Here is a 16,972-nt window from a genome sequence, read left to right on the forward strand (position 1 = left end):
CGCCCGGCCAAGCTTCTGAATTCTTTATCTGGCAGTTCAGTGATTTATTCTTGGTTTGGATGCATTGCTGGAGAGCTAATGTGATCTTTTGGGGATGTTATAGAATCTTGTTTTATCATATTACCAGATTTACTTTTCTGGTTCCTTCTCATTTGGGGAGACTGTTTCAGTGGAAATATCTGGAACTCAAGGCCTGCTCTTCACATTCTTTCTTTCCATGGGGTGAGCCCTTAATGTGGTGCTCTTCCCTTCCCCTAAGGATGGGTCTTCCTGAGAACCAGACTGCAGTGATTGTTACTGCCCTTCTGGGTGTAGCCACCCAGCAGGGTTATCAGGCTCTGGGCTGGTACTGGAGAATGTCTGCAAAGAGTCCTGTGATGTGATCCATCTTCAGATCTCCCAGCCATGAATACCAGAACCTGCTCTGGTGGAGGTGGCAGGGTAGTAAAGTGGACTCTGTGAGAATCCTTGGTTATAGTTTTGTTTAGTGTGCTGGTTTTCTCAAATGCTGGCTATGCTAGCAGTGAAATTGCCACATGGACAGTCTCAGGACCTCTGGTTAGCCAGCATATTGCAGGAGGTGAAATTAGCTGTTGTTTTCTCCTTCTTTGGAGCAGGGTGGTTCTGTTATGAGTTGCTGCAATGACTTGAGTTGGTTGGCCTCCAGCCAGGAGGTGGCACTTTCAAGGGAGCACCAGCTGTCATCAGAGAATGGGGGGATATAAGCTTGCCCCACCTTAGCCAGGATAAGTATTCAGGTTTCTCTGGCAATTGATGGGGCTGTAGAGCTCCCAAGAGTGCCTTTTGTCTTCGACTACCAGGGCAGGTAGAGAAAAACCATCAGGTAGGAGCAGGGTTAGGCGAGTCAGAGCTCAGACTCTCCTTGTGCTGTGGCCACTGTGGGGGATGGCAGGATGGTTCTCAGGCCAATGGAGTTATGTTTTAGGGGGATTATGGCTGCCTCTATTGTGTCATACATGTCACCAGGGTAGTTGGGGAAAGCCAGCAGTGACAGGCCTCACCCAGGCCCCACACAGCCAACAAGGCCAGTCTCACTCCTGCAGTGTCCCACCAACAGAGCTCAGTTTATATTCAGGCAGCAGCAGGCAGGGCTGAGATCTGGCCCGAGGCTATAATCTTCCCCACTGAGAAAGCAAGCAGGGCTTTCAGGCCTGCAGCCTGTCATAGGGTGTGGCTTCTGCACTGCTATCTGCACTTCCCATTCGCCCCCATGGATTTTGCTCAGGAAAATTTGTACTCAGTCAAAATTATTACAAACTTCAGCTAGAAGCTTCCTTTAACCTGTGGCCCCTTCCCAGTCCCACTGGCTGCCTTATCCAAGGACCCCTATGAGATAAAGCCAGGGATGACTTCAGTGGGCTGGAGACTGGGATCTCCTACAGGGCTCTTCGTGCTGTTTGTCTTCTATTTTGCTTGGCTCCCTAAATTTATTTCATCTCTAGGTAAGGTTAAATCCTTCTCCTGTGATCTGGATTTTTATGTTCCCCAATGTGTGTTCAGAGGTAGGCTTTTCCCCACCTCACACTTTGGAAACTCACAGTTTTTCAGCTGTCTCACAGAGTTTGCAATGGCAAGCTACTTCTTTCAGAGGGTCTGTGAATTCCTTTGGTTTTCCTGATATGTTCCTGCAGTGGTTCTTGGAGCAAAAGTTCATGATGTGAGTCTCCACATGCTATTCTGTTCATCCAAGTGGAAGCTGCATGTTAGTCCTGTGTCCTGTCTGCCATTTTCCCCCGTCAAAAATCACCTTATCATTTTTAATTGGGTCTATAAGAAAGTATCAAATCTAAATATCCTTTCCTCCCCTGCCGCCAAATCTATATACTTTCCTGCACTTGTATCCATCTTCTCTACTGTGACAGTAGAGGAAGCATCGCTCCTCCTACAGGCTAATTCTTCTACTTGAATTCTGATTCCATTCCTTCTCACGTCTTGATAAATTCCTTCTTTCGGTTAACTCTTCTTTTTCTGGCAATAACAAACTTGAGTATCGCCCTGAAGCATTGCAAGTTGAGTTACAGAGCTGAGAAAGAAGCTGAGTTACTTGCTACATTATTACCCTTTACAACTCAGAGCTTATATCACCATTCTGGAACTTATACTGACACTATATAATTCTATTTAAGGGAAGGTTTAAGACCTGGTTATTGAGTCAGATTCAGCATTCATAGCGTGACATCCCTATCCTAGGAATGAAAGCAGAGTCTGTGCCCAGGTGTCCCTGAATAATACATCTTTGCTTTCATCTCTTCAGTATTCTAGAAAGCCTGGCTTCCCAAATTTCCATCCTAAAAATAAAACAAACCCTCCTTTAAACCCATGACACCTTTCTACTTAATCCAGCCATTATTTATTTGATTTTGTAGCCAGACTTCATCAAGAAGCTCCTGACAGCCACTATGTTTACTCTTTGCTTCAACTTAGTTTTTTCTTTTTCTCCACTACTTCTTGGAAATTAGCCCTTGCGAAGGTACCCACTACCTGCATGTTGCACAATCCAGTGGATTTTGTTACCTATTCACTTGACTTTCCAGAAACATGTAACACAGTTTACCACTCCTTGTTTTTTCTACCACAATACCCTCCTGGTCTACCTGCTCTCCACCCTACCACCCACAATATTGACAATAAATTTCAAATATATAATACATTACTATTAACTGTAGTCTCCATGCTCTACATTAGGTCTCCAGAAGTTATTAGTTTTACAACTCCACGTTTGTAGCCTTTGATTAATGTCTCTCCATTTCCCCTTCTTTCTAACCACTAGTAACCACCGTTCTCCTCTGTTTTTATGAGTTCAATCTTTTTAGATTCCACATATGAGTGAGATTATGCAGTGTTTGTCTTTCTGTGTCTGGCTTACTTCACTTAACATAATGTCTTCCAGAGTCATTCATATTGTTGAAAATGGCAGAATTTTCTTTTGGGGGGGCTGAAAAACATTCCATTATATATGTTTCATAGTTTCTTTATCTGTTCCTTTATTGAGACATTTAGGTTGTTTCTGTATCTTGACTATTGTGAATAATGCTACAGTGAACATGGGAGTATAGATACCTCTTCGGATCTTAATTTCACTTCCTTTGGATATATACACAGAAGTGGGATTGCTGGATTATATGGCAAGTTGTATTTTTATTTTGTTGAGGAATCTCCATAGTTTTCCACAATGCCTATAAAAATTTACATTTCTACCAACAACGTATAAGGGTTTTTATCTACATCCTCATGAAAACTTACATTTTGACTTTTTTATAATAGACATCCTAACAGGGGTGAGGATATCTCATTGTGATTTTGCTTGCACTTCTCTGGTGATTAGTAATGTTGAGCACCTTTTCATATACCTCTTTGTATGTCTTCTCTCAAAGAAAATGTCTGTTCAGGTTCTGTTCCCATGTTTAAATCAAGTGACTTGCTTTTTACTATTGAGTTGTGGGAGTTATATATATACTTTGGCTATTAACCCCTTATTGGAGATATGCTTTGCAAATATTTTCTTCTAATCTGTAAGTTGTCTTTTTATTTTGTCGATTATTTTGTTTGCTTTGTAGGAAGGAAATGTAATCCAAGATGGTTTTTACTTCAGTAGCTTACCCATAGCTCTTTGGTAAAAATCCATAAACTTCTCAGCATTGTGTACTATATAACACCTCTTTCTCCAACTCCATCTTATACCATTCCCTTCACCCCACTTACTAGATTAGCTATACTTCTCTCTTTGCCCAGGAGAGAAATAGTCTTCTGTCTTTGCCCAGGGTGGTGTGCACATGTTATTTCTTTTGACTAGAATACCCTTTGTCTCGCTGGTGCTGAAGCTTAAATTTCAGCTCGTTAGGGAGGAATTCTGCAACTAGTCTGCACAAGATAAGCTTTTCTCTCATTATCTTCACAGAAGCCTCATAATTGTTTCCCTCAAAGCACTTATCACACTTTGGAGTTTGCTTAGTGTTTTTTCTGTCTCTTCTGCTATAAGCCTAATGAAGGTATGTCTTGCTCAACATTTTATTCCTAACATCTACTTTAGTCCCCGGTACTTGGTAACACCTCAGCAATTGTTGCTGAATTATTAGGTTGGTGCCAAAAAAAAAAAAAAGAACTGCAATTACTTTTGCACCAGCCTAATAGTAAAAATCCGTTAGGTAGTTGTGAATGTAGAATTGAACTTTGTTTGAAAAACGAAAACTCAAGATTTTCTGAAGTAAGAGGTGGAAAGAATGAGGAGGATATTCAAAGGGGAATATGGGGGAAAAAGGAGTGATCTAGTCACTGGGCAATGGAAAGGCCTAATTAGAATGTGAGAGGAAAAAAGACTGCCAATTTGAATTGTGTATTTTTGGAGCATAGAATTTCCAGAAGATTTCAAGCAGGGCACAGCAAAATGTGAATGGAACAAAGCTACTGGAAAAAGCATAAGGTTTTTTTTGTTTGTTTGTTTTTTGTTTTTAAGAAAGCAGCTTCAGTAGAACAAAGAAGGAAACTAATTTGGTTTATAGGGTTTGAGTGGATTAAGAAAAATTAGAGGCATTAAATATAGATAAATTAGAGGCATTAAATATAGATAATTTAAGACAGAAGCAGAATGGCAAATGAAGTGTCTTAGAAGATCAAATACATCTAGATGTAGAAGAGATAGAAAGCCATATTTGAAAGCCAAGGACATTTGGTAATTCTGTTGATTGTGGTAAAAGTTTAGATGAAGTATTATAAAACATCTACCTTTTTCATTGAGATACTACTTTTAAATTTTGCTTCTTAGAAGACTCTAAGACTCTTACTTTAAATTGTGGAATTATTTTTTCATCTTTTCAGTTAATATATTCTACTAAATTAAAAATGGTGAGATAGAGGTAAGAATTGAACATAGAGGAGAGAGAGGTTAAATTAACCTGCTACTGTCTACCTTTTTCTTTCAGCTGGACAGCATGAGGTTGTAGCTATAGGCACAGGTGAATACAATTACAGCCAGGACATTAAGCCAAATGGAAGAGTATTGCATGACACTCATGCTGTTGTTACAGCAAGAAGGTCTCTTCTTAGGTAAGATAATACATGTATTAATGTTATTAAATATGAATGCCCTCAGCCCAAAGTAACTTCATATAAATGTCTTCATTTACAAATGGAATTTTATTGATCATAGAGCCAAGGATGTCACATTTTCTTATCTAAGTCATCAGAATAATTCCATGTCATCTTTGGAACATTTATCATAGTAACTCCAATGTCTACCCTGTGGATTTTAGTGACTTCTGTTATTAAGACCTGTGAACTCAGTTTTTGTTGTTTTGTTTTGTTTTGAAATGGAGTTTTGCTTTTGTTGCCCAGACTGGAGTGCAGTGGCACAGTCTCTGCTTCCTGCAATCTCTGGCTCCCAGGTCCAAGCTATTCTACTGTCTCAACTTCCCAAGTAGCTGGGATCACAGGCATGCACCAACATGCCTGGCTAATTTTTTGTATTTTATTAGAGACAGTTTCACCATGTTGGTCAGGCTGGTCTCAAACTCATGATCTCAGGTGACCACCTGCCTTGGCCTCCTGAAGTGCTGGGATTACAGGCGTGAGCCACCACACCCGGCCAAACTCAGTTTTAAGAATCCTACAGTCAGCTAGGCACAGTAGCTCTCACCTGTAATCCCAACACGTTGGGAAGCTAAGGTGGGAGGATTGCTTGAGTACAGGAGTTCGAGACCAGCCTGGGCAACATTGTGGGACCTAGTCTCTACAAAAGTAAAATTAGCCAGGTATGGTGGCACGCAACTGTAGTCCCAGCTACTTTGGAGGATGAGGTGGGAAGATTGCTTAAGCCCAGAAGATCGAGGTTGCAGTGAGCCAAGACTGCTCCACTGCACTCCAGCATGGGCAATAGACTAACACCTTGTCTCAAAAAAAAAAAAAAATACTACAATATATTTTTTTGAAAGATAAAAATAACACTTTTTAATGACTAAAGTTATGGAGAAGTATAGCTTTTGATCCACACTCAGTAGGCTTGGTCTTATTTCACCCCTGAATAGCCATACTTATCCAAGGACAACACCAGAAACCAACAGGATTTCATTCATAAGGATTATGCAAAGTTTACCATAAAGCAGAGTATAGATAAGGGATTCTTGAGGCTGGCGTATCTTGAAGAGAGAGAGAGAAAAGGGCTTAGGTGAGCATGACTAGTTTCTTTTTCCAGACTCAGTCACTCTGTTCTTTACAAGAGGAATGAATAGCAAATGAGAAAGAAAGGAATTTGCAAGTCACTTCATATGAAAACATATAAAATGGGAAATGAGTGCTGTTTCTCATAATATCCACCAGCTTTTGGTTATTTTTTTGTTTTTAATTCCTCTTTATTCCTACTAAACTAGGAATTCTTTCTTAAATTTTATAATTTCTTATTTTTAATTTTTGTGGGTACATAGTGTATATGTTTATAGTGTGCATAAGCTATTTTGATACAGTGCACAATAATCACTTTAGAGTAAATGGAGTATGTATCAACTCAAGCATTTGTCTTGTGTTACAAAGATTTCAATTATACTCGTTTAGTTATTTTAAAATGTACAATTATTGACTATTGTCATCCTGTTATGCCGTGAAATACTAGATCTTATTCATTTTAGTTCTTTAAACCATTAAAATGACTTTTTATTTAACTTATGGATGTTTTGGGCATTTTTTTGTGTTTTTTGTTTGTTTCTTTGTTTGTTTTTGAGATGGAGTCTCGCACTATTGCCCAGGCTGGAGTGCCGTGGCGCTATCTCCACTCACTGCAACCTCTGCCTCCCAGGTTCAAGCAATTCTCCTGCCTCAGCCTCCTGAGTAGCTGGGATTACAGGCACCTACCACCACGCCCGGCTATTTTTTTGTATTTTTAGTAGAGACGGGGTTTCGCTATGTTGGCCAGGCTGGTCTTGATCCGCCCCCCTCGGCCTCCCAAAATGCTGGGATTACAGGGGTGAGCCACTGTACCCAGCCTCTTATGGATGTGTTCAAAGACACTCAAGTGAGAATAGGATAGCAAATTCTCATTCACCTTCAGCAGTTATTAGCATTCTGCTGTCCTTGTTAAATCTCTGCATTCTCACTTTTTGTGTTGGTGTTTTCTTCAGTAGAGTATTTTAAAATAAATTTAGATATGTGTACCTGAAAAAATATAAATTTGTATCTCTAGTAATGAGGAATCCTATAATCCTAAAAGTTATTCAGCAAGACTATGAGGGTAATGCATCTCATTGCCCTCCACCCCCCCTCAGTGCTTATGGAATTATTTGACCTCTTTAAAAGCTACCTCTTTTGTGTTACTTATTCCTGTGCTTGGCGTTTTTACATACTGTTGCTTAATTTTTACTGTATATTTTTGATGATGGGATTCAAGGGAGTGTATCTTAAAGTCATGGTTTATTAAATAAGCAAAATAGTATTTGTCCTTGATTTGATTAGTTGTAGTCTTTCAGGAGATCTGCTTCCCTTTTTAAAAAAAAAATTTGAATTTTAAAATTTTTTATTATTGTGAATATATAATAGTTGTGCATATTTATAAGGTAAATGTGATATTTTGATACAACTGTTAAATGTGTAATGATCAAGTCAGGGTAATTGGGATATCCCTCTCCTCAATCATTTTTCATTTCTTTGTGTTTGGAGCATTCCAGTTCCACTCATTTAGTTATTTTGAAACATACAATAAATTATTGGTAACTATATATGCTTCATTTCTTAATACAACTTATGGTGTTCATTGTATTGTTCCTATGCTCTTGAATTTTTTCTTTAAAACCATTAAGGAGCAGGGACCACAGTTTTTGTCATTTTTGTAGTAATTTGTTTGGGTAGGGAAGGGGAAATAGAAGTAAGGCAAAAAGTTGGCACTTCATCTGGGAGACTGGGAGCAGAACTGTCTGAAGAAGAAGGGAGGAATCAGTAGAGAAATGAGTCTTTTGCAGAAGATGATAGTTGGAAGACTCTAATGTGAAACAGAAGTGGAGTAGTCAAGAAAAAATGGTGTTTTAGGTTAGGTTACAGGGCAGACTGGGCTCCAGTTAAGAACTTTCAAGAACCTTAATTTTTCATTAAATAAAGCTAAAATTAATTTAGGAGTTTTTACCTGTGTCAAAACTTTTGACACACAGGACATTGCTTGTGACACATATGAACACGACGCTCGTTGAGATACATCTTTTATAAAGTTTATTACTTGACAAAATTATAACATTTATTTTAGGTACTTTTATAGACAACTTCTGCTCTTCTACAGCAAAAATCCTGCTATGATGGAAAAATCAATATTTTGTACAGAACCAACTTCTAATCTACTCACTCTTAAGCAGAATATCAACATTTGCCTTTACATGAATCAGTTGCCTAAAGGATCAGCCCAGATTAAGTCACAGTTGTAAGTATTATAGAAGTTGTTTTTAAAAGCAAGTAGGATGGCCATGCCACACATTCTGACCTTCTACAGCAAATAGAACATGTAAATTCTAATTACCCATATTTTCTCTTCAGCTTTGAGTTGTTATTTGTGGCCTGCAGGAGACCCCAAATCCTTTTCCCCTCAATCTAATCTATTACTTCTACAGGTTGAGCTTCTCAAATCCAAAAGTCTGGGATTCGAAGTGCTCCAAAATTGGAAACTTTTTGAGCACTGACATGACGCTCAAAGGAAATTCTCATTGGAGCATTTCATATTTCAGATTTTTGGATTTCTGTTCAGCTGGTATGTATAAAGCAAATATTCCAGTGTGAAGAAACCAAAATCTGAAACACTTCTAGTTCCAAGCATTTTAGATAAGCAACACTCAGCCTGTACCTAAAAGTTGCATGTACTTCACCACTTTTTTTGCTATGCTAGTAAAAAAAATCTGCTCCTTTCTACTCTGAAGACCTCATAAACTTTAGGAAGTATGGATTTATGCACTACTCACATACAAATACAAGAGTTAAGAAAAACTTTAACCTATGGCCAAAATATTATTGCTTTGATGAATGAATATCAGGTAGCATAACATTTAAACAGTACAAACAAGAACAAAGAAGACGGTAAAAGTCACCTTAAGTCTGACCATCTAATGGTAAGTAACCATGGGTAATATTTTTTAAAATATCCCTCTAGTAACACCTTTGAAAATGAGGTCAGGGTTCTCTAGAAAGAAACTTAAAGAAAAATAATTTTGCATTTTTAGTGAAGATGACAAAGAAAAGTAGTCAGTTTTCCTTTTTTTCATTCTTTGATTTTGTAGTTTTTAAAAAAATTTCATACAGAGGAAGGAACTAATTCATAAACTATGATAGGGATAAAAATTAGTGTTTCTTTGAATTTTAAGGGACATAAAATGGTAATAATATGAAAAATATCTCTATTGGAGGCTCTAAATGTGGTTCATTTCTGTTTTATATTACTATTGTGGAATGAAGGCACTCCATTCCTGCCTTGCTTTCTTGCATCTGTTTCTGTTACTGGAATTAAATGTACACTGGGAAGTTAAACATGTTAGAGAACAGTTCTTAGGTACAGGTAGATTTTGTTCTGTCACCTTTGTTTTTTAAAGGAAGAAACTTTCTTTTCTTTCTCTAGACGTCTTAATCCACATTCTATATCTGCATTTGAAGCCAATGAAGAACTCTGTCTCCACGTGGCTGTTGAAGGCAAAATTTATCTGACTGTTTACTGTCCTAAAGATGGTGTTAACAGAATAAGCAGTATGTCCTCAAGTGACAAATTGACCAGATGGGAAGTGCTTGGTGTACAGGGAGCATTGCTGAGTCATTTTATACAGCCAGTTTACATCAGCAGTATACTAGTTGGTGAGTGAGATTTCATAACCTCCTGGGCCTCTCGCTCACTAAGCAAATCCTCTGTACTTATCAGTATAAAATTAGTTTTTGCATATGAGAAACTTTATTTAAGGTCAAAACACAGATCTGCTGTTTGTAGAGCTATTGGTTTCATGATAAATTATCAGGGAGAATCAATGAATCCCAAAGGTGGGAGGCAGAGATTATGGGATAAAGATGCCGTAAGTTGTAGTGACCATCCAGCTGGATAAGGAAATTTCAGAGAGAGCTCCTTCTGGTGCTTTGGGAAAGATCAGTGACACAGGGAGATGAGGGAAAGATCAGAGAAAAACCTTGGTTGTGAAGCTTATTTCTGAGGCCTTTCAATTTTCGAAGCACTCAGCTTGCTGAAGTTTCATATTTTGAGGAGTTTTCTGTACCCCAACATTATTTTAAAGCGTTATTTTACTTTTCAAAAAGTTTGCAGAAACAAATTTTATGCTGTGGATGTTCCGTAGATACTCATTTTGTCATTTTATAGTGGTGGAATTTTTAAATTTAAAACATGGGATCTAGGCTTGCATTAAAAGGGCGTTTACTATATTTAAATAGAAAATTATCCAGAGTAATCTGGAAAAAAATTGTCTTTCTTGACTATTAAAAAATAGCTAGATTTGTATTCATTCTCAAACTTTTTACAATATATCTTGCAAATTTGGTAACCCCTATTACAATAAGTTTTTCTGCCTAAGTACTTCAAAAATGTTTGTCCAGAAGTTATTTCCATCCAGAGGTCCTTTTTATGTACTAATTTGATTTGTATAATTGAAGTGTAGAGAATCCTTCCTAGTGAAGAAATCCATTTTAAATATAGTTTGTGGACTTTTAAGAAGCAGCTGATAACCTTAGGGAATCTCTTATTCAGTCCTTTCCTTTTTTCTTTTCTTTTTCCGATCACATTCACAATGTTAATAAAATACTTGCCTAAAGTCTGTCAGTTTGCTTAGTGGTACAGCCTGAATTCAAACCCAGTTTTCATAACTTTTCATGCTGCTGCTTTTGATAGATTTTGTATATATATATATATATATGAATTATTGTCAGGTCAAGTCTTCTATAGTGTTTGATTAGATTTAACCTTTGACTTTAACCTTGGAGTTTCATATTATTTCAGATCCTTTTGAATGAATCAAATCAAAATTTTTCAATTATATTGCATATTTTTAGAGATTTATTTTCTAGGAACAAGACTGAGCCTCAAGATATATTAAAACCATACCTCAGATATAGTAAATTATTAGTGCACACATATATGAAGGGAAAAAGTTAAATTTATAATAAAATATTTATAAACTTTTTTTCTATTATATTAGGTTTTATACTTCCCATTAAAGCATCTAGGTAAACAATTTGATGTTTAAAGCATTTCATGAGGAGTTTGACTTACAGGTTTTTTTTTTCTTCCTTTTTCCAAATGTCTTTTTTTTTTTTTTTTTTGGTACAACCACTGTCATTATTTCATTACAGAGTGTAATAAATACATTAGTTTTTAAAAAAATCCTTATTATCTACTGTTCATTGTAGATATATTAGCTATTCCTCACACCTTATATTTTCCAACTTTTATTCTGTGCCCAAGTATATTTTTTATTTGATTAGTTTTCTTTTGTCACTCTTCATTTGTCTTGATCATTTGTCACTCTTGATAAACACTTAAGGAAGTGTTTAGAAAAAGGATGCCAAAAGCAGTACATGTCCTTTTTACATCATTTTCTAGTGCCCAGATAGTCATAATGCAGCCCTAGTAACCATCTCAACAATTTTAATGATAAGGACACAAAACTTTATTTGTGAAATATGTCCAGTGGTTTACAAAGATTCTGTTGCAAGAACTTCTGACCTTCTGAGAAAGAAAGAGATATGCTTTAGAATAACTGTTTTTTAAATAAGAATGACTGCTTCCTAACTTCCGTTTTAAGTTTGATGCAACTCACTGTTTTTTAGTAGTAACATTGCATCTTTTTGAGATCTCTCCTTCAATAATTATTATAACTGAGAATTCAAAGCTTTTGGTATTGGCACAATTTTAACCAGAAATGGTCATTCTTTAAATTATTTTGTGTTGTGAAATTGAAGCATTGTGGTATTGGAAAAGTTAAAATTTGTGGCCCTTAGATGTTTGAAAATGACTCACTTTCACCAATTGTTTCTCATCCAGATTTGTCAACTGCACTTGCAAGAAATCAGGATACAATGCAGTCGACAAATCTGGACGTACCAGATTTCTTTCTGAGTCAGTTACAAAAGTACCAGTTTCTGAGCAGCTGTGGCTCTTTGCTAATGCTCAGTAGAGAGACTTTTCATTATTTTCTGTATCAGAGTCTTTTTTAAAATGGAAAATCTGTTATTACCTTGTTCTGGTTCTAGTTAAGAATATGGAGTAGATGCTAAGAGAATAGAACTAGGAAAGGGAAGGTTGAAAGATAAAGGATAGAGAAATGGGCTTTGGATGATTTCCAATCATTTCATTTTATTTTTGGAATGGTCTTTTAATATTGAACTTGAGTGTTTTCTTTTTGCTTTCTAGGTGATGGGAATTGTGGTGATACAAGAGGCTTAGAAATCGCTATAAAGCAACGTGTTGATGATGCACTCACTTCAAAACTTCCAATGTTTTACTTAGTCAACAGACCTCATATTAGTTTAGTACCCTCTGCATATCCACTTCAAATGAACTTGGAATACAAATTTCTGAGTCTGAATTGGGCACAAGGAGATGTTTCTTTGGAGATTGTAGATGGCCTGAGTGGGAAGATCACTGAAAGGTTAAAATTACTAATTTCTTTAAACCATGTATTACTTAAGCAAAAGAAGACATTTATTGCAGTTTTTATTTTAACTCTTTTGGATACCATTTATTGAACTCTGAACAATAATTATTATCATTAGTCGAGTGTGACTGTGTTGCAGGTGTTGTACTAATTTTAAAAATTTTAATATTTTAATATATTTTTTTCTGATGAGAAGACAGACGTGGAGAAGTTATATAGCTTACTGAAATACATACTAAATGGCAGAGTCACCATTCAAACCCAAGGAATCTAGCTCCATAACCTATGTTTCTCCAACTGTAATTTAATACCTTTAGTATTAGAATCACGTAAATTTTTTAGAAATTCAATTTCTTCTACTGAATCTGACTTTGAATCTGGGGCTCAGAAATTATATTTTTTATATACTCTTCCAAATATTACTTATGTACTCTTACATGTAAGAACTATGGTGCTGTGTTATACTGTCTTCTTATAATAACCCTGTAGGTTGAGTGATTTTATTTATTTATTTATTTTTTTCTTTTTTATGGTTTCTGAGACTCAAGCTAGGTTAAATATCTTGCCTAAGGTTACCCAAGTAGTTAATGACACAGCTTGGATTCTGACCCAGACATTTTACTTTCAAAGCCCTTGTTCTTAACTATGATGCTCTGTGCCTTCTAGACATTTCTTCATAATGTCTCTGCCATTGATTATTCAGTAAAACTGTTCTTTTAGTGTGAACATACATTTGTAATGAGGCAGTGAATAATGTTAAAAATTTAAATGCTTAAAATTGTTTTCTTTGTGAAGGGCAAATTTAAATGAAGACCACATACAAATGTTTCTTAGCAGTCAAGAAGGCTTATACTTGTAATCCTAGCAGTTTGGGAGGCTGAGGCAGGAGCATGGCTTGAAGCCAAGAGTTCAAGACCAATCTGGGAAACATAGTGAGAGACCCAGTCTTTTATATAAAAAATAAAAAGTATTAACCAGGAGTGGGAGTGCATACCTGGAGTTCCAGCTACTTAGGAGGCTGAGACAGGAGGATCACTTGAACCTAGGAGTTTGAGGCTGCAGTGAGCTATGACTACATCACTGTACTCCAGCCTGGGCAACAGAGCGAGACCCTATCCCAAAAAGGAAAAAGAAAAAAAGAGAAAAAAAAAAAAACAGACAAACCCATAAACATTTCTTAGTAGGAACTCAGTTAAGCATAATACTGATGTTTTAAATAGGATGAATTACAGTTTTATCAAATGACTTAGGCCAGCATAAACAAGTGCTTTACTTTTAATAACAGACTCAACTAAATATATAGACAAACAGGTCTTCTGTGAAAGACATTAAAAAATTATTTACTGAAAACATAAAGTAATGGCATAACAAAGATGAAACTGTGTAAAATGAGCTTGACATTTTTTATGGCCAAATACTTGCCAAGTAATTACAAATGAAAAGAAAGCAGAGGCCGGGTGCAGTGGCTCACGCCTATAACCCCAAGACTTTGGGAGGCCAAGGCGGGCAGATCACCTGAGGTCAGGAGTTTGAGACCAGCCTGACCAATATGGCAAAACTCCATCTCTACTAAAAATACAAAAGATTAGCTGGGCATGGTGGCAGGTGCCTGTAATCCTAGCTAATTGGGAGGCTGAGACAGGGAGAATCACTTGAAACCAGGAGGCAGAGGTTTCAGTGAGCTGAGATCGTACCATTGCACTCCAGCCTGAGCAACAAAGCGAGACTCCATCTTAAAAAAAAAAAAAGCCAGAATGTGTAGTCTTAAGTATTAGACAAGGTATAATTCAGTCTCAAAGCATTACAATAAGACCAACAACAACAAAAAACCTTAGCAATATAAACAGCATAATTCATACAGAGGACAGAAGAATGTTTAGCAGAAAGTGACATAGCCACATTCACAAAGCAGAAATTATAGAAGACAAGGAAAGGAAACGTAGAAACACACTACTAGTAGAGACAACAATTCACCTCTTTCAGTTCATGGTAGATCAGATGGACAAAACAGTAAACAAGGATATAGCCATTTTAAATAACAGTAAGGTAGATTTCATTACTTTAAACTCTACATCTTAAAAATATAAAATGTACCTAGTCCTCAAGAAACTATAGAGCACTAACAAAAAGCTGACTGTGTGTTAAACCACAAAGAAAATAACAAATTCCAAAAAGTAGAAGCAATGTAGACATATTCTCTGATTATAATGAGATAAAACTGTGAATGACAAACTTGGAATACTAGGAACTGCTTTTACGGGAAAAATTCTGACTCCTAGCTCAAAGGGGAAATATAAACTGAGATTGCAGAATATTTAGAAAATAGGGATATTGAAAATATTACACATCAGAATTTGTAGGTTATACGGTTTAAACAAAGCTGAAAAGTCAGAGCCTTAAATGCATATAACAATAAATGATAGAAATAATTTAGAAATATAAAGAAAAGAGCTTTAAAAAACAGAAAAAGGCAAAATTACTTATAAAAAGCTGATAAGAAAAATCACCAATCTCATGTAAAAACAAGAGGATCATAAGCTATTTTGGGTAACTACACAAATATATTTTAAAACCTGAATGAAATGGATACATTTCTAGGAAAACATTACTTGCAGAACTTATATATAGAAGGAGGAAAAATATAAATGTTATTTTCATGAGAAAGTTACCAAGAAGGCACCTTAACTGTTCCTCAGAGTACCATTCTGAGGTAGTTCAGAGGGTTTTTTTCTAAACCTTTAAAAAGCAGATAATTCCAGTGCTATCCAAAAAGATGGAAAGCATCCAAATACTTTTATGAAACAAGTATATGATTGATACTTAAATCTGATTTTTTAAAGTTGCTAATCAAAGCCACAATGAGATACTGTCTCACACCAATCAGAATGGCTATTATCAAAAAGTCAAAAAACAGATGCTGGTGAGGTTGTGGAGACAAAGGAACACATATACACTGTTGGTGGAAGTGTAAATTAGTTCAACCGTTGTGGAAAACAGTGTGGCAATTCCTCAAAGACCTAAGGATGGAAATACCATTTGACCCAGCAATCCCATTACTGGGTATATACCCAAAGGAATATAAATCATTCTGTTATAAAGACACATACATGCATATGCTCATTGCAGCACTATTCACAATAGCAAAGACATGGAATAATTCCAAATGTCCGTCAATGATAGACTGGATAAAGAAAATGTGGTACATATACATCATGGAATACTATGCAGACATAAAAAAGAATGAGATAATGTCCTCTGCAGGGCCATGGATGGAGCTGGAGGCCACTATCCTTAGCAAATGAACACGGGAACAGAATGCCAAATCCCGCATATTCTATTCTAAGTAGGATCTAGATGAGAACACATGGACACATAGAGGGAAACAACACACACTGAGGCCTTTCAGATGGTGAAGAGTGGGAGGAGGGAGACAGTCAGGAAGAATAACTAATGCATACTAGGCTTAATATCTGGGTGATGAAATAGTCTGTACAACAAACCCCTGTGACACACATTTGCCTATATAAAAAAACCTGCACATGTACCCCTGAACTTAAAAGTTTACAAAAAAAAATTGCTGCTCCTCCTCTCCACCACACAAAATTACAGACCAAACTCATTTATATCCAAGAAAAATTGCTATATAAAAGATCAGGGAGCAGAATTTAGCAGCACATTACAATAATATATTTTGTACAGTAACACCAATTGGCATTTTTTCTAGGAATTCAAAGATAGTAACATAATAGAAATAACACTAGACTAGAAACTTATTAATATGTTTTATTAATTAATCTAGGGAAAATACCAGATGTTTATAAATTCTAAGAAAGTGTATAAATAATTTAGCTCTTCAACTATTCTAGATGAAGATATTCAATAAAAAGGAATAGCTAGGTTGTATCTTTTTACAGGATAAAGTATATCTTTATTAGTCCAAAAATATTATCATGATTGATAAAATGTCAGAGGCATTCCCACTAACATTCAGAGTAAGGCATTATTTACTGTTACTGCTGTTACTCAGCATTTTGCTGGAGGCATTAATACATTTGGACAAGGGAAATGAGAGAGAGAAAATATTGGAAAGAAGGAGTTATGTAACAGTTATCACTCTTTGAAGATGGTATTTATACCCAAAAATCAAGGAAATTATCAAAACCACTGCAACAGAAGTATCATAGTGGGAAATTAACATGTTGAAATCAAATGGATTTTGTACACATGAGTGTATGTTAGCTATTGCTATGTATAAACCACCTCAAAATTTAGTTGTTTATTTTATTTTATTTTATTTTATTTTTTATTTTTTTGAGACGGAGTCTCGCTCAGTGGCCCGGGCTGGAGTG

The 16,972-nt window shown here is 36.2% G+C and overlaps 1 protein-coding gene across 3 annotated transcripts in view; it reads left to right on the forward strand.

The window, feature by feature from the left end:
• Positions 1 to 16,972, forward strand: part of ADAD1 (adenosine deaminase domain containing 1 (testis-specific)) — a 52,371-nt gene that overhangs the window by 25,338 nt on the left and 10,061 nt on the right. For 2 of the 3 annotated variants that reach the window (XM_011948614.1, XM_011948616.1), the window contains 4 exons: positions 4,941 to 5,064; positions 8,240 to 8,410; positions 9,593 to 9,822; positions 12,380 to 12,617. In XM_011948614.1, coding sequence (XP_011804004.1) covers positions 4,941 to 5,064; positions 8,240 to 8,410; positions 9,593 to 9,822; positions 12,380 to 12,617 — 763 coding nt within the window. The remainder of the gene's footprint in view (positions 1 to 4,940; positions 5,065 to 8,239; positions 8,411 to 9,592; positions 9,823 to 12,379; positions 12,618 to 16,972) is intronic. The other variant, XM_011948615.1, reaches the window with a different exon arrangement.

Source organism: Colobus angolensis, unplaced genomic scaffold, assembly GCF_000951035.1.
Source record: "Colobus angolensis palliatus isolate OR3802 unplaced genomic scaffold, Cang.pa_1.0 Scaffold280, whole genome shotgun sequence".
Lineage (NCBI taxonomy): Eukaryota > Metazoa > Chordata > Mammalia > Primates > Cercopithecidae > Colobus > Colobus angolensis.